This window comes from Akebia trifoliata, chromosome 8 (assembly GCF_017979445.1).
Source record: "Akebia trifoliata isolate Shusen 1 chromosome 8, ASM1797944v1, whole genome shotgun sequence".
NCBI classification, from domain to species: Eukaryota; Viridiplantae; Streptophyta; class Magnoliopsida; order Ranunculales; family Lardizabalaceae; genus Akebia; species Akebia trifoliata.
Window position 1 is genome coordinate 47,528,125 of NC_141382.1, and position 18,848 is coordinate 47,546,972.

The 18,848-nt window shown below is 35.8% G+C and overlaps 2 protein-coding genes across 2 annotated transcripts; both read right to left on the bottom strand.

The window, feature by feature from the left end:
* Positions 1-3,324: 3,324 nt before the first annotated feature.
* On the bottom strand, positions 3,325-5,070 carry LOC147397318 (uncharacterized). The gene has a single exon (XM_086450197.1). It carries the CDS (start codon positions 5,068-5,070, stop codon positions 3,325-3,327), a length of 1,746 nt encoding a protein of 581 aa, XP_086306323.1.
* A 3,123-nt stretch (positions 5,071-8,193) lies between these two features.
* Positions 8,194-10,537, bottom strand: LOC147397319 (uncharacterized). Its single transcript, XM_086452875.1, has one exon. It carries the CDS (start codon positions 10,084-10,086, stop codon positions 8,317-8,319), a length of 1,770 nt encoding a protein of 589 aa, XP_086309001.1. The 5' UTR covers positions 10,087-10,537; the 3' UTR covers positions 8,194-8,316.
* Between the last annotated feature and the right edge of the window lie 8,311 nt (positions 10,538-18,848).

Consider the following 18,848-nt stretch of genomic DNA (forward strand, 5'->3'; position numbering starts at 1 on the left):
ATGCCGTATTTTCTAAAAACAAGTAAAATCAAGAATTTTGACAAAAAATTTAAGATAAAAGGCATTTTAACTATTTTACACGAATTTAAGATATCGCAATTGTCAAAGAGTATGTATATAACATCGGGGTTTTTTCAATACTCATCCGAACCTGACATTTTTCCCTTGAATTAAGAAAATTTTCTCCAAATGGATACGAGTAAATTGCACTTTCACTCTCCTGTAGTTTGGCATATAATTTCATTTTGACCCCCTAGTGTTTTGATAATTGTGATATCCGAATTCGAATCCAAAATTAAGTTTCCATTAAATTGCTATCAATTAAATTTCTTTTAAAAAGATTATTTTGCCTTTTTTTTAGAGAGTTACTTTTTTATAAACAAAAATAAGCTTGTGAAAAAATGAGTTCAATGAATGCTTAGGTAAAGGGCATTTTAATTAGTGTTTTAATTTTTTTTAATAATATTAAATAAGAGGGTAAAATAGTAAAATAACATCTAAATTAGTGTTTTAATTTTTTTAAATAATATTAAATAAGAGGGTAAAATAGTAAAATAACATCTAAATTTTAATCTTGCCATAGAAAGTCAAAAGGAGAGGTAAGCACAATAATCAAAGCATTAGAGGATCAAAATAGAACTATGCTAAACTACAGATGGTCAAAGTGTAGTTTACTCTTAAAATACATAAGGAAATCATAGCTTTAATTAGAAATGTCAAATTGTCAATGGATGCTTATCAGTTCGAATACAGGAATATCCGAATTCGAATCCAAATTTTTTATCTGATATCTAAATTCGAATTCGAATCCGAATCCGATGGATGTTCTAAAATTCTATCCGATTAGAATTTGAATAATTTGTATATTTAAAAAAACACAATTTTTCCTTATCCAACTGATTTTTCAATATTAAAAAAATCTATTATATATTATATTATGCATATAATAAATAAATCAAATAAAATACTATATATTATATTATGTATATAATAAATAAATCAAATAAAATACTATATATTATATTATTTGTATAAAAAATATATCAAATAAAATCGGATATTATCGAATTCGAAATGTTAATATTTGAATCTGTATCCGATAAGGATTTGAATATATAAAACTATCAAATAAAATTGGATATTATCGAATTCGAAATGTTAATATTTGAATTTGTATTTGATAAGGATTCGAATATATAAAACTATCCGAATTCAAATTCAAATTTTCGACCATCCATTGACACCCTTAACTTTAATTAATGTTCATTAATATGGGTCATTATAATGATAATGATCAAAACTTATATTATTTTTCGAAAAAAAAGACCTAAAAATAAAAAAAAATCAAGATATTGACTACCTATTAAAAATGTGTAATGATTTTTTGACACCCCTCTACACCCTCATCACAAAATTGTAGATCAATTGCCTCAAGATATGCATAATCATAAACATTTTTCTTATGTATCCCGATGCAATTGATCTACGCTTCTGTGATAGGGGTGTGCATCAAAGAAAGGGGGGGGGGGTTCCGACTCATTAAAAATGCCTAGAGGATAGGATTAGGACTCATCTATTATAGGGTTCTTGATATTTTCATATGTTTCCTTGTCAAAGTCTTTTTCTTTTCTTATTCAACTTCCCACATCTGTAAAAAGTATTAGGGATCGTTTACTAAACAATTCAATGAAGACATTATTTGAATACTCGAATCTAATGGATAGAAATCGTCAATCAAGTTGATCTTTATCGTGAAAGTGGACCAAGTCCAAAGGTGGGCAAGAAATTCGTGAATCAATGAGTCGAAAGAGTTTGATAAACAACAATATTTGCTCCAACACATGGGGCAAATATAGAATATATTATTTCATTAGAATTATTTTATTAATTAAAGTTAAGAGGTTATTCAGTATTTTATTTACGTCTCTAATGATGAGTTAAAGTATCTTAGCATGACATCGAATGCATTCGCAACTAATTATTGACCTAATCAAAAGATCATCTCTTCTGGTTAATTATTAAAAATTATATCATACAAAAAACATACTTTAGTGATTAATACATTAGTTTAGTCAAAATCATATGGGTTCACTCTAATTATTTAAGGTGTATCTCTCTCTGAACATAAAATAATAACAATAATATATATATATTAGCACAAGACAAAAACTAAAAATAAAAATGAAAATGCTGAAGTAACATTGAAATCGACATTGGTTGGGACATTGCCAACATGGATATGACCTAGAATTATAGATGTTTTTCATCGAGATACGAGTGAGAAGCATCTATGGTTATCTGCACCCCAATGTCCCAAACGATGTCAATTTCAATGTTACTCAAACACAACTCAAATAAAAAATCTTATGAAACCTAGATGCAAATGAAAGAATATGTATTTTTTAGGATGGAATAAATTAAGAATCTTCTTGCAGTTTGTGCACAATACATAACAATGGACAAACCACTAATATAAATAAATAAAGAGCCGTGATAAATAAATGTGACAAAACATATAGGATATGTACGCGGCTGATGTGGCAAGGGCATAGAATCATAGATCTTTTTCTTTGGGATACATAAGGAAAAATTTCAATGGTTCTATGCCACCATTAAGTCAATTTGGCATGTTGCCCATGGTTTCAAAACTTGGTTTGACGTCTCTTCTCATCCATCGACGAGACTGAGTTGTCCTGGACAAGTCAACTAGCCTCGCACAAGACGAGACAATCCATTAAACTCAGTTTACATTGATTATTTTATATATATTTAAATTAAGATAATTATAATTTTATAATAAAATAACATAAATTAATCAATGTTTAATCATAAAATCATGTGTTTATATAAATATTTACTGACTCGGCCAAGATTTTCAAAATATTATTTGAGATATCTTGTGAGATGATGAGAATGTTAAGACACTGTACAAATCCGTATCATTACTTAACGCGAACAAGATAATTTGGGCAAATCATCTCAATCTCAAACAAGATTTAAAACCATGATGTTGCTTGTTTCATTAGTTTGCTCGGTTTGAATTCAGGTTTGGGATTCACCACTCTAAAATGAGCCTGAGTCATACAAGTAAGTGGAGATAATTCATGTCTTTGTTCGCTTTGGTTTCTTGGATCGGTTCACTTGCTTGGTTTGCATGTGCACAAAATAATTCAAGTACAATTAAAGCCGTATTTACCGGAAAATACACCATCTTTGCTCATATCAAAATAGGATTAAAATGCTATACACTTGATTAAAATCCAAAAATAGAGAAATCAGATCGGAATTACAATTTTGAATTCAATTCATCTCAGCAACCAAAATCTAGCCTTTGTAAAGCATGCACCCATGGCGCCAGAACCTATCCTTGAGAGTCTCAGGGGGTATAAAACCACAAGGCGGGATTATCTTCCTAAGGGATGATGACCACCTTGAGAGCCCACTGTAAGTAAAAACAGTAATACTCACATTCTCACATTTTTTCAAACTCAATTCCTTCAATCCTTTGCAGCTCTTCACCACGTTCTTTACCCCTCTCTCTGTCACTCTTGAACAAGCCTCCAAATCCAAGCAGAGAAGCTCTTGCCCCATCATTAACAACCCTTGATCATCAATCCCTGACCCCACTGCCCGCAAGACTTCCAGTTTGGGGAATTTCCAATTTGTCCCAACTTTTGTAATCCTTCCACATCCATTCACCTCCAACTCCCTAATATCGCAGCAGCTCTTCCCGATTTCATGGATACCCTGTTCTGTAATGATCGAACAGTGACTCACATCGAGTGATCTCAATTTAGGGCAAATAAGCCCTAATTTCATAAGGGTTCTGTTATCCAGACACTTATTTCGAGCCAGTTTCAGATGTCGAATTTTTGGGTTCTTGGGTAGTAAATGTGTAGCTAAACCATTTATGCCGAGGCGAGTACTCTCCATGTGGACTTCTTCCAGATAAGGGCAATTCTTTGCTAGGGTAAAGAAAGTAGAACTTGTGAGATTAGAGCAAGAATTGAGGTTTATGAAGGTAAGATTATGGAGATTTTGAGATAAATCCTCTATGGACTTGTTGGTAAGGAAATTGGCTCCTTCAAGGCCTAAGTGGTTCAAAGATTGATTGACGCCCAAGAGTGAGGAAATTCCAGCAAATGTAAACCCTTGGCAATGAGACAGAACAAGCTTCTGTAATGGGAGATGTGCTTCTCTGATCAAAAAGAGATATTCGTCTGAAATAACGATTTTGGAGAAATCAAGAATGCTTAAAGTTCTTGCACCAAACAAGTACGATCTTTCAATAGTGAAATTCGGAGAAGATGTCGGATCAGGAAAGATTACATTTCCTTTTACTGATAGAGAAACCAAGTTAGGACTGTTGAGGATTGCCGAACCAATTCCCTCGTGACTTATTAACTTGCAATCGTGAACTACAATTTCTCTCAGATAAATACAATTGGATGAAAGACTGAGAAGAGATGAATCAGAAATGCGACCGTTTCCAGAGAGATTAATCCTACGAAGTTGAAGAAGCTTTGACGATAATTCGGCAATTCCCATATCAGTTACTATGCACCTTTGATAAAACCAGTCAGGAAGATCTACGCCTGGATAACTGATATCTAGCTCTTCCAAGTAGGGAAACGCTTTAGAGATCAAGATCAGATCATTGTAATCCAAGAAATAGAGTCTTGAACAGATCAAAATCTTCAAACTGTTCTTCATCTTCGTTCCCAATATCTTGATGCTCTCGTATGGAAATCTTGCATGTTTGGGGAGAGTTAGAGCTACGAGGTTCAATCCCGAGCAAGCGATCTCTTGAATAATCGGATCAAGATATCCACGAAATTCAACAAAATCTATCCGTTTGAGATGGTGAAATCTCTGAAGGAGTCCAGAAACAGTTCGGTGAAAAAGAATTGTTGGATCGGAGATGGTTAAGCTGGTTCGACTACGGTTCGAAATCGAAAGAAATTGCTTGTTGACTACGGAGACAGATTCCAAGTGGCGATAGTTTAGGAGTTCAAACACCGACTCCCAGATATCATCTGCCAAATCATCCCAGCATCCCTCTTCTGCCATTTTTGCAAATAAAATTTAGGGTTTTGAGGGAACTCGAAGTAGGGTTTTTCTGCAGAAATGAGAGAGAGAGAGAGAGAGAGAGAGAGGATGTTATAATTTATAAAGCGGTTTCGTTAGCTTGGGAGAATTAGAAAAATAAAGAAAATAAATTCTTTTATATATAAAGAAAGGAAGCTCAACTTCATCTTCTTCCTTGCGTCTTCGCCTATACTCTGCAAATCCTCTAATTTTCCTTATTTGGTACATCTTCGTTTCAAAATAAATTCCTTTTATATCTAACTAAAAGGTGGTATGTGCTAACGTACATGTATTTAAAGGGTTTATTTGTAATTAAAGTATTAATTAAAGGATGGTTTTAAACATTACATAGAAAAGTATATTTTTGTAATTTTGAAAACTAACAAATCTTAATTTCTTCGTCTAACATCTTCACCGGCAGTCATTCAGTTCCTCTTGATCAGACTCATCAACTCCTCTCTCTTGCTCGTTAATCTTGAATCTAATTTCTTTTTGTTGTTAGATCATATTTAAATTTCACATACTGTTAATAACAATTGCAATAGAGATTTTTAGATCCTCAACCATTTCGATCTCTAAAAATGACAACAGAGAACTTAATTGGATTGGTGAAGCAAATCTAGCGAGCTTGTAGGAGGTGATAATTTCAGATGTCGCCATGGTTTTTAAACTCATCTGAGATCGAGATGTATCGTCCGAGTTAATTCAGTATCAAAGCTGAACGAGACCAACTCACACAAAGTCATTTTTTGATCGAGTTTTACGTCTCACGGTTAATTTTTTGAGTTATCTCATGAGACATCTCAAACATGTCGGAAAACTCGTCTGAGATGACTCAATATCGGAGCTGAACGAGATGAGATGCGATATCAAGTTTAAAAACCATGGATGTCGCTGTGTTTTTAAGCATCATCTCACCATGTTGCCCCCTCTCCCTCCTTACCTATTTAAGAAGGCGAAAGTTGTGGAGAACATATCCTACAATTTTAAAACCAGTAGGCTTGTCCTATGTTATTAGACACATGTTTCCTTTAAAAAAGTGTATGTTTTATCATATAAATTCAATGAGATTTGTTGAAGGAATATGTGCAATAATGATGGGGACTTATTTGATCACACCCTACCATTGTAATGTGTGATTTTAACATGTTTGGCTACTTATGAAACATGGGGTTTTACTCTTCTTTGTTTTTCTTATCAATACATCTGTTGTTAGAGACCCATAATTGGACTGGATGGCCCAATTATTCAGCTTTTGGGATGGCCTATTTGAATATTTTCTATTCCGCGTTGATATCTAGTAGAATTATTTCCTTTGCTTCTTCACATTTCAGTTAGATTTTTTTGGCAGAGTGCTTTTATTGTTACTACTATGATGTATGGAAGGAAATGAAAAGAGTTGTGATAATATGAAGCCCTGCTCTGAAACACGCCCCTACTCTCCTATCACAGAACTGTAGATCATTTTCATTGGGATACATGAGGAAAATGTTTCTAGTTATTCGTATCCGGAGGCAACTGATCTACGGTTCTGTGAAGGGGGCATAGGGTGGGCATGGGGAAGGGGAAGGGGAAGGGGAAGGGGGCGGGCTCAGTGAGCCCACTCATTATCATATTGCCTTTGCCCCATGTTTTCTCTATGAGCATCAATTTGACATTCATTTTTTTTCTATTTCTTTTACAGTGATTGAAGTCTAAATTTTCAAAACAAAAATCACATATAAAATAGAATTAGACCCATTGAGTTGTATTTGAAATCAGATTCATAAGCAAATTAAATTCTCAACACATCAAACCCTCAAGGTTATAGTGGAACGTTTTTTTTTTTTTTGAAAAGTATAGTGGAGAATACCAGTCTTACGTGCTGAACAAAGTTGGGAAAATTGTCCTTCATAATTTAATTTGATTATTGCAATTTATAAATAAAATTCTTTTAATAATAAATGATACTCCATGTGCAACACATGTGCATATTATTAATATAGTAAAATAAGACAATCAGATCCAGAATGGTGTCTGCATGGCACATTTTGGTTGGAGTTTAAAACACATTGGCTTAATCAAGCTGTTTTCTACATGGCACACAACGAGATCTGTTTAATCTCCAAACAAGTACACAACGAATGTTGCTCCCCGTTTTCGATTGCGACTCGAAGTATAAATCTAGAAAATCTTGTTTTTGAATATCAAACCAAAGGAAAAGAAAGTTCAATAATGTTTTTCCCAACCATTGGCTGTTGGTTATAGATCTCATGGTTGAGTTGATTAGATTTTTTCCCTCATTGCTTGAGTGTGGTATCTGCTAAAGAGTCTAATGCCTAAGAAAATAATTAGCAAAAGAATAATTTGTACTGATTCAAAAATCCTTTTTTACTTGTCATCCTTTCTCTATTTACATGGAACTTCTTTCTCTCTCTCAATTTGACAGTTTTCTTGTACCACACTTCCTTTCTTGATCACGGATATTCTCTATGAGATCTCAGGGATATTTTCTTATCCATTTCTGATTTTATGCAAGAGCTTGGGCAGAGTTTGCATTTTCCTTCCATGTAATCATGTGCATTCTCTTGACCTTAACCTCTAATCCTCGGTCGTCTTTCTCAAGATGGGAGGAAATGCACTCTCAGGTTTAGAAAAACTTGCATACATTTTCCTTCGATATTCTCCCTCTAGTTATATCTTGGAAACCACACCTTGGCTCTTAGGTGCACACTGACAATACACAAAAGATGTTAAAGCTCCATGGCATGCTTATACCTCTTTTTTATTCTTGTAGAAAGCCACACATGATAAATATACAAACCAATCTCACAGCCTAAAATTAGCCCCATGGATCATCCATTGATCCTAGCTAACAACATAATAATCTAATTCATTCTTTTGGGTAGTTGGGTAGAACAAGTGCACCAGAAGTATAGCTTATTGGTATTTAGTTAGTAGGTGATGATAGGACCTCATTAATCGAAAGCATCAAGAAGCAATTCTATATTGGGAGTTGTAGCATCATCATCATCAAAATTAAGAAATTGAAATTTGAATATATGACCAGAATTGCTTTAAGCAAGTCAAGAATAATGCTAAATTTACAAAACAACAGATAACATGTTTGCCCAAATCAAAATAGGATTACAATATCATAAACTTATTAAATATCTAAACCAAATCCAAATAGAGAAAACAGACCAGAAGTACAATTTTCAATTCAAGTAAAAAACATTATTCAAAAAACTAGCCATTGTAAACCATGCATCCATGGCGCAAGAACAATTCCCTCTGCTTCTCAGAGGGTATAAAACCACAAGGTGGGATTATCTTCCTAAGGGATGGCCTTGTAAACACCATCCAAGTCAAGACATCAATACTCACATTGTAACATCTTTTTAAATTCAATTCCCTCATTCCTTTGCATTTCTCCACCACCTCCTTCACCCCTCTCTCTGTCACCTTCAAACAAGCCTCCAAATCCAAGCTGAGAAGCTTATGCCCTATCATCATTGACAACCCTTCGTCATCAATCCCTGATCCCATCGCCCGCAAAACTTCCAATTTGGGGAATTCCAAACCTGTCCCAATATTTTTAATCCTTCCACACCAACTCACCTCCAACTCCCTAATATCGCAGCAACTCTTCCCGATTTCATGGATTCCCTGTTCTGTAATGTTCGGACAGCAACTCACATCAAGTAATCTCAATTTAGGGCAAACAAATCCTAAGTTCATTAGGGTTTTGTCGGCTAGGTACTTGTTCTGAGCCAGTTTCAGATATTGAATTTTGGGGCTTTTCTGTAGATCTGTAGCTAAATCGTTTACGCCGAGATTAGTTCTCTCCATTTGGACTTCTTCAAGATGAGTGCAATTCACTGCTAGGGTATAGAAAGTAGAACTCGTTAGATTAGAGCAAGAATTGAGGCTAATGAAGGTAAGATCATGGAGATATTGGGATAAATCCATAATGGATTCGTTGGTGAGGAAATCTGCTCCTTCAAGATCTAAGTGTTTCAAAGACCGAGTGATGCACAGAAGCGAGGAAATTCCAGTAAATGTGAATCCTTGGCAATGAGACAGAGCAAGCTTCTGTAATGGGAGATCTGCTTCTCCCATTGAAAAGAGAAGTTCGTCTGAAATAATCATTTTGGAGAAATCAATAATGCTTAAAGCTCTTGCACCAAACAAGGTCAATCTTTCAATAGTGAAACCCGAAGGTGTTGGATGAGGAGAGATTTTGATTCCATCAACCGAAAGAAAAACCAAGTTAGGATTTCTGAGGATTATCGAACCAATTTCCTTGTGACTTATAAAACTGCAATCGCGAACTACAATTTCTCTCAGAAAAGTACAATTGGATGAAAGAGAACGAAGACATGGATCAGAAAGGAACTCGTTTCCAGAGAGATTAATTCTACGAAGTCGAGGAAGATTTGAGGATAGTGCCGCAATTCCAGTATCAGTTACCATGAAGCTTTGGCTGCTTTCGATAGAATCCAATCCAGGCAAAGAAGGGAGATCTTGGCCTGGATAACTGATATCTAGCTCTTCCAAGTACGGAAATGCTTTAGAGATCTCGAACAGATCGATGTCCTCCAAGAAATGCAATCTCGAACAGATCAAAATCTTCAAACTATTCTTTACCTTGTCTCCCAATTCCTTGATGCTCTTCAATGGAATTCTTTTCTGTTTGGAGAGATTTAGGGCTTCGAGGTTCAATCCAGAGGATGCGATCTCTCGAATAACCTGATCCAGATCTCCATGAAATTCAACAAAATCGATCCTTTTGAGTTGGGGAAATCGCCGAAGGAGTCCAGAAACAGATCGGTGAAGTAGAATTGTTGGATCGGTGATGGTGAAGCTGGTTCGAAGACGGTTCGAGATCGTAAGAAATCGCTTGTTGACTAAGGAGACAGATTCCAAGTGGCGATGATGATGGTGTTGGTTGAGGAGATCCAACACCAACTCCCAGCATTCCTCCGGCAAATCATCCCAGCATCTCTCCTCTGCCATTTCTGCAAATAAAGTGAAAGCTGCGATTTTGCAGGGAATTTAGGGTTTCGACAGACACAGAGAGAGAGAGAGAGACTTGAACTAGGGTTTCTGCATAAATGAGTGTCGAGCGAGCGAGAAAACTCTAAGTAAGGTTTGTGCACAAATAAGAGTGAGAGAGGATTATACGGCGGCTTCGTTATTTTGGGGAAATAGTAGCCGTTAATCATTGATTTGTGAAAATATTATATTTAGAAAAATGAATGAAGAAAATCTAGTTTTTGAATTTCAAACCAAAGGAAAAGGAAAGCTCAATAATGTTTTTCTCGAATATTCCTTGTGTTGGTAATTTTCAAATCCCTATTATCATACACTTCGAGATCTATCGTAATCTTTGAGAGCAACTTACTCCAGCAAAATCATGATCATGACAGCGCGCCTTGAGACGTAACTCCAACGCACTCCATTATAGAAAAGGACTTCTGAAAATTATTTGGTGAGAGAGAATGAGGAAGAGACGAATCCCACTCTCTTTATAATGGCAGTGAAAAACATGGCAGTTGAGATTGATTTTAGTGTAGATGTATTTGTGGCCATTTTGAAGAGCATAGTTGGAGCACAAACCCCTTGAGTAGGTGAAAGGTCTCTCCATAATAAAATATCTACCAGTTATGCCTAAGTAGTATTGCATTGTGTTGTAGTTGTTCTGAGTAGATTAGATTTTTTATCTCATTGTTTGAGTATCGCGCCTTTGATGTATAAGTTAAAAAATAATTAGTAATAAAAAATAGTTTTCAGTGATTCAAAAATCCGTTCTACTTGTTATCTTTTCCTCATTCATATGCAGTCTCCTCATTTTTCTCAATTTGACCATTTTCTTATATCATGTCTCTCTTTTTATTTATTTTTTTTATCATGAAGGTTCTCTTTGTGATCTTTAAGGATTTTTTCTTATCCATTTTTTATTTTACACAAAAGCTTGCATCTCCCCATCACTCTGTCATGAAATTTACTCTTCTTAGAAGGGACAAATTCTCATACAGAATATCGTGTAAGACATGATCAAGGTCATGTAATCACACGCATTGCTCATGACTTTTACCTGCAATCCTTTGCAATTTCTTCTGAGATGGAAGGAATGTTATCTTTGTCATGATGCTATCTGGACATGTTTACGGTTTGGTAATTGATTTAGATTTTACCCTATACAATTGTTGTTGAAGCTTTTTTTCATATGCTCCTTTACTATCTCTAAATTAAAATTTGTCCCACTTTAACATGAAAAGGGGAGCTGATGTGTTGTAACGTCTCTAAGTTGAAAACTCCATTCTCTCTTAATTACATGAGTCTTATATAAGAAATCAGACTTTTTAATTAATTTCCAAAACACATCTAACAACTAGCATCCAATGGACAATTGAGATGGAAGGAATAGGTTCTTAATGGATGATATTCGAAGGAATCATTCAAAGATCGATACTCAAATTCATGGTTAAACTTCAAGACAGTCGTTTCTTTGCACACCAAGAAATTGTATTATTCCCCAAGAAGATTTGAAAATCAGTGATGAACCAGACTATCAGGACTACCAACCCAATCAACTTCAAAGAAAACTATAAGCCGAGAAGAAGATGAGGTTGTCAAACTCCACTGATATAAGAGCTCATGACCAAGAGGATCATTTAAGATATCGAAAGAAGCATTTGACCACAACAAGATGAGTCTATCGGAGAGCACTCATAAATTGTGCAACGTGATTTATCAGAAATGATATATTAGGCCTATTGAGTGTAAAATATTTTATTATTAATTTAAATGATTCTAAATTTAATGGAACTAGTAAAAAGCACGTGCATTATCATAGATTTTTAGAATAGTGACATAAATTTATTTAAGAATTAAAATTATATTAAATGTTAAGAACTGCTTGCTCATCATTGTTTAATATGCTTATGCTAGCTATGAATCTGTCTACAAAATTGATATTTATGAATAGCGTATTGTCAATGGGTTCAAAATTGCCGTGTACCTAGTAATTCACTCAAATTAGTTAACCATCTCACTTCAATAAGGAATCGCAAGTTACAAATAATACTTATGTTCTTTGTCTCTTCTATGATAACATGTCCTTGCTTTCAAATTAAGGTAAGTGGTGATCGTCTTGTATTTGAGTTAAGAGACAATCCTATAAAAGTCCAATTTTTTGTACCGTGATTCATTCAAAATGTGGAAATTGAAGGTTAACCATCTATTTGTATAATATTTTCCTCTAAAAGAAAGGGGAAAAAAAATTAATAGATACTAATGCTCGTTTGCATCACACCAATGTTTACAAAAACCTTATTTCCCACGTACACATGCAAAATACTAACTAATTGAAAGAAAATAATTAAAAATGGGAAGGTCATGTTTGAATCATCTAATTTGTTTTGTTTTGTTTTTTTCTTTTTTAGATTATGAGCAAAAAAAATTCATCCAAGAAATAAAAAATAAAAATAAAGTCTTACAAGAGAAATGGAAGAGACAAAGGAGTCCTACTTTGAAGCAGCCAAGCCGTTTCAAAATTTTGGAGGAATCCTCCTCGTAACATGACATGTAACTTTTTGTGTTTATTTCACACCCCTATTTTTAGTTTAATATTTGGGATACCTTTTTTAAGACACCACGTGCAATGTAAAGGAGAGAGTTTTATTGAATTTTTAAAGCAAGATGGGCATTTCAAAGCTTTTTCCACACGCATAAAGAAATCATGTACAAAAATGAATTGAAATCCATGCGGTTCCAACGATCCTTATTAAGATTTGAAATCTTCGTAAGTTAACCTAGACTTAATAAAAAGGAAACAATTCCCCCATTAAATAGCATCTAGGATAGATACATATCACAATCTTGGCGAAATGAAATATTGAAAACTATTGAGTGTATGTTTTCCTCACTCTCAAGTGTGTCATACTCCAGTTAAGCGTCGTGACCCTCTTGTATTCACAGGTCTCCTCCTCAACAACACATCAATCTTAATGAGTAATTGGTTGTTAAAGTGCTAGGTTCATATATGTCACGAGTTTGAATCTTTCCACCCTTTATGGGTAAGGGGGAATGTTGAGTGTATATTTTCCTCCATTCTCAAGTGTGTCATACCGCAATTAAGCCTCGTGACCCTCTTATATTCATAGTTCTCCCCCTCTCCAACAAATTGGTCTTTTGGAGTAGTTGATTGTTAATAAAAAGTTTTAATTAAATATAAAGTTACTATCATATTTGTACAATACCCTCGAAGAGATCCTCACCCCAACTATCGTGATGAATGTAAAAAAGTAGAGTCAAAGCTATAGAAATGAAGAATTGCTATTGTCACACCAATTTTTTCCCCATTAATTATTGTGGAAAAAACTCTCTTTGGCCTATCAAGATTGATAAACTACGAAGATAAAAGTTAGAGAAAACAAAGAACACAAGAGATTTACGTGGTTCGGCAAAATTACGTACGCCCACAGATGGCGATGATATTAGGTCAAAATACACATTTTTAATTACAAAAATGCTGCCCCCCTCCCCCCCTCTTCCTCTTTAAAGGATACCCCTAAAATGAAAGTGTTTGTCGGCAAACCTAGCCGGGCAAGACTAATTCTTGACTTGTCTGTGTTCAACCTCGAACATCTCATGTTGCATCTTTGTTTGTTAAACCTTCATCTTATACTGTATGAAAAGGAATAGAAAGAAGAGGAAAATACATAACACACACAGAGAGATGCTATAGAACTTACTTAAATAGATGTACTTCAACACTTTAGAATAATTAGACATATATAAGAGACAGAGAGAACAATACACAACAAAAAGAAACAAAACAATTGCAAACTTTTATCCTTAAAAACTTCATGATCTCTATTTGTTTCTGGCAGAAACAACTATAGCTTTAAAAATAGATATCAAAGAAGCCCCCCTCATTTCATCAAAGGAGGAGCATCAGAAGGTGGTGGAATCTGAAATGGAGGTAAGAAAGGAAGTGATGGTGATTCAGGCTCTATGGGCTGAAATGGTGGTGAATCAACCGGGATGTCGGGAACCACGGAAGGTGGAACAAAAATATCAGGTGGCTGTGGAAGTGGAAACGATGGCGGTTGGGGTGGTGGAAAGAGAAGATCAGGTGGTTGTGGAAGTGGAAATGATGGAGGTTCAGGTGGTTGATCGATATCAGCTTCGGGTGTGGGTGGTGGAGAAAATGAGAATGGCTGTTGAGGAATCACTGGTGGTAGAAGAAACGTTGGCGGTGTAAATTCATCGGGTGGTTCGGGTAGAGGAAATGTTGGTAGTGGTGGTGGTGGTGAAGGTACAGGAAGGAAAGGCGTGTCGGGTGTTACATCTGGTGGTGACAACCATGGAAATATTGGTGGTTGAATTATATCTGGAGATGTTGGGGATGGAATGAGTGGTGGTAGAATTAGAGGTGGTGGGGATGGAACAAGAGGTGGTGGTGGTGGGGGTAGAAAGAGTGGTGGTGGAAGTATCATTGGTGGTGGTGGAGATGGAACTAATGGTGGTGGAGGTGATGGTGATGGTGGTGGTGGTGATGGTACTAATGGTGGTGGTGGTGGAGGTGATGGGACAAGCCGTGGTGGTGGCGGCGATGGGACGAGCCGTGGTGGTGGCGAGGGTGATGGAATTATAGGTGGTGGTGAGGGTGATGGAATTATAGGTGGTGGTGGGAGAATTGGAATTGGAGGGGGTGGTGAGGGTAGTAATGGTGGTTGGACTATAGGCGGGGGAGATGGAATGAGAGGCGGCAATGGTAGAGGAGGAGGAGGAGAAGGTACTAAAGGAGGGAGAGGTGGAAATGGTGGGGGAGGGTGGTGGCGCCGCCTCCTAGAAGGTGATGATGGGATGGGGAGAAAAGGGTTGTTAGGAGAAGGGGAGGTAGGGAAAGGCCATTGGCCACAACTCCCAAAGAGGTACTGATATAAGGGATCACAGCTTGTCCTTCTTCCACTACTACTACTTCTACTGCCTCTGTGACTTCTTTTCTTCTCTTCTTCTTCTCCTTCTCCTTCTGTTTGTTTTCCTTGGTGATGGGTTCTGGCCTCTATGGTTGTTATGGTAAGAGAGATCATAAAAAGCAACACTAGCAAAGCAACTCTCACTGTTGAAATCTTCATCTTTTGTTTACATGCAATTCTAACTTTAGATTGTAGAGAAACCCACTTATATATATAGTGAATGAGGAGTTGTTCGGTGTAGCTACGGCTCACAAGAGTCGTGATAATTTGACTACCCCGCTTGACACATTCAATCGACTCTCCTGGCATGACAAGTTCGGGAACCTTAGATCTGTATGTCTCTGGATACATGATTCCATCGGAATATACATTTTTATGAGGAAGTATAGTTTTGTATCCTGAGGCGTACATATCTACAATTCCCAAACTTGTCACGCCATGAGAGTTGATTGAGTGTACCACGTGGGGTAGTCAGATTATCACGATTCATAATCTAATTCTAGGACATGGTGTCATATTTGATTCAAATTATAATAGAGATTCTCTCATATAATAATAATAAAAAGATAGGATCCCTTCCTTGCAATTTTGAAATATGATCATTAATCGATCAAACACTACTTGAAAACAATTCTTTTATTCAAAAACAAAATGTGTTCCAACTGTTTCTTTGGTGCCTTCAATGGTTCCTATACCTGTCACGTTCCTTGGATTATTTACAAGTGGGAATCAAGCTCTTATTTTTATGACTTTAGCCATGGGTTATGCATCAATTTTCAATTTTGAAAAGGAGATTTCTATTTAAAATTTTGATATAAAATATTAAAAATTAAATTCAGAATTTATAATTGGAATGTAATAATCTGAACCAAACATACCCATGATTGAAAATAAGAGAAATTCATGTTTTACGGTCATTGAATAATGGCTAAATCGACATATACATTTGTGTCGAATCAACGGACGAGATTGATGTGTAAGTGGGACTAGGTATCATACTACACCATCTTCTGTGAGGCTCTGAAGCATTATATATATATAATTTCTTTACAGGAAGGTAGCATCAATGAAACCCAGCTAGGCCTCTAATTTCGATTTAGGTCAGAGAGGTGGGAGGAATGGGAGTGTAGTAATAAATGATAGGGTGTCTAGTTCTACGTGCCACTGTTGAAAATCAGTAAAAACCTTAAATGCAAAACGATACCGGATGGCTTATCTAATCTCCGGGGCGGGCGCTTACGCGTCGTGGGATTGGTGTTTGAAGTAGGTGTGTGAGGATTGCATTGCATGAGCCATGAGATGAGACCCCTTCACGCATTCTTATCTACCAAATTTATTGTACCCTCTCTCATCTGAGAGACGAATGCTATAGATAGCCTTTTTATTATTCTCAACCACAAATCGCTAATTATCATTGGGATTCTCATGACACCATCCAATGGCCAACAATTGAAGATGAAAATGATAAAAGGAAGTGTTTGACATGGCATTTGAGAGTGTTCTATTTCCAATTAGAACACTAAAAGTGATTATCGTTCGGGAGTCGTTTTTGCTCACACTGCTTGCCACATCAAGCATACAAGGATGGTTTTGTAACTAAGAAAGGTATTTTCGTAATTAGGAATGCAATTCAATACACGTCGGTACATATGATTGGTGGATCCCAGATTTCTGTGAGCAAAAAGAAATTTTGCATGTTCGATGAGTGTTCTATTTCCAATCTGGAAATAACTTTGAAGTCGGTAGCCTGTTTCAAAATTTTGAAGAAACCCACTCCATTGGTTTACACGTGGCATTTTCAAGGATGTATTTCAATTTTGGTCAAATGTAAGGGCATGAAATAAATTCACAATACGACATGTCTTGTAATGAAGAGGGCTCCTTCAAATTTTGAAGCGGTTGCCTACTTCAAAGTTGGACTCTTCCAATCCTTACACATAAACAAAGCGATGGAAGAAATCTAAGAGTAGGGATCCAGAACGATGTCCCATACCTAACCAAGGTCGGGTGGCACCCCAGTTTATGCCACGTAGCACTTTTGGTGACCCACTGACCGTATGGATATGTGGTCCATCCCTTAATGAATCTACACACAAAATATCAGCTTGATTGGTGATGTGCATCCATTGATGATAGCATTGTCTTAAGAATGATTTCTAATTGTTGGATTTAAACTCTTTTTCAAGAGCTTAGTTCTAGCCAATACAAGTTATCAAACACTATGATTTAGGTTCACCAAGAGATGGATCACATATCCATACAGTGAATGGGTCCCAAAAATTCCACTTGACATCAAATGGGGTGCCACGTGACCTTAGTTACGGGACACCATTCTAGATCTTTACTCGAAAACTAATCAGTATTTTCGAAAGTACAATTACAACTACCCTCTATGTACATAGATTTCAAGCCTTAGAATCCATCCCATGATGAAAATTAGAGTTTGGGTAGAATTACTCTCAGTAGGAAATCATTGCCCATCGTTGAAATAATTGAAGAGAACGAACAAGAAATCAATAAATAAGAAAAATCAACCATAACATTAGACTTATGTGGAAAACCCTAAACCAGGGAAAATCCATGAGTCGCATCGAGTACACTATATGTTCAAAGGTCAAATTTTTTTTTTTTTTTTTACAACATTTCTTCCCCAAATTCCCTTGTCCCTAATGAATTAAGGCTAGCAACATCTGGCAGAAAAGTGCAATTTTGCACCCATCGACCCTCGAGCAAAGGGCACATTGCCTCCACTGCAATCCCCCAACAAACTCAGTACTGAGAATGACCAACGGAACGCTTGGATTGATAACCATACCACCTTATTAACTAGTATAATTGAACTCCACAAATCATAACACCCATATTAATAATTAAAACCTCTATGAAGTTATTAAACCTGAAAATGCAATTGTAACCTCATTAAGTTTACGAAACAGATTAACTCAAATTAAAATACATACAGCACAAAGCTTTTCAATTTATAAATAAATTGTACAACATAATTTCTACAGAGTATGGAAAACATCCCAACAAGCATACCATCAATAACATCTACTTTCTTCATAAGAGTAGCATAATGTGCTCTTTCAACCTTCCGAACCTATGGTTTCACATGAACTTTTTTTCTTCTAAAAGACCCCAAATTCTGGAGTGCTATTCCATAGAAACTTTGGTAAATTGAACTATATATTACCTTGTCCATGTCTACACGGCCAAAAAAAAGCAACTCAGAAGTGCAAAGTGCACCTCAAAATATTCAAAATGCACTATGAAACTATACATAATAGCGATGATGGTTTTTGTGAGGACACATTCCTAGCTACTGTATTTAAACTAAGACTAAAAGGTGAATGATTCGATATATACTTTGTATACATAAGAGTGAAAATAATGCTACTTTATGAAATTTTCAAAAGTTTCACTCTCCAACAAAAATTTCACCAAAATTACTCACGACTATAGTCTATACCAAAAATGTGAGGCAAAAGTCCAAAATGCTATTTTAATTCATTTGAAACACTTTTATTCAGAAAAGCCCAACATTTTGTTGCCCCCTATTTTCTCATTATTTTAGGTTTTTTATGTTAATTATTTTTATTAATGATTACAGATCTTTCCAATAGGATCAGACAATGGTCTACAGTCTCATCAATATTTTGAAAATCAATATGAGGATCAACCATCATCTAGATTCGCATAGGACAATACTTCTTAAGATCCGTTACAGTTGATTATGTGGTGAAACAGAATGCGTGAATGTATAGAATCAAAAGGGACCTTCCCCGATGC

Coding starts and splice junctions, on each gene's coding strand:
- LOC147397319 (XM_086452875.1), bottom strand. CDS start 10,086: ATGGCAGAGGAGAGATGCTGGGATGATTTGCCGGAGGAATGCTGGGAG.
- LOC147397318 (XM_086450197.1), bottom strand. CDS start 5,070: ATGGCAGAAGAGGGATGCTGGGATGATTTGGCAGATGATATCTGGGAG.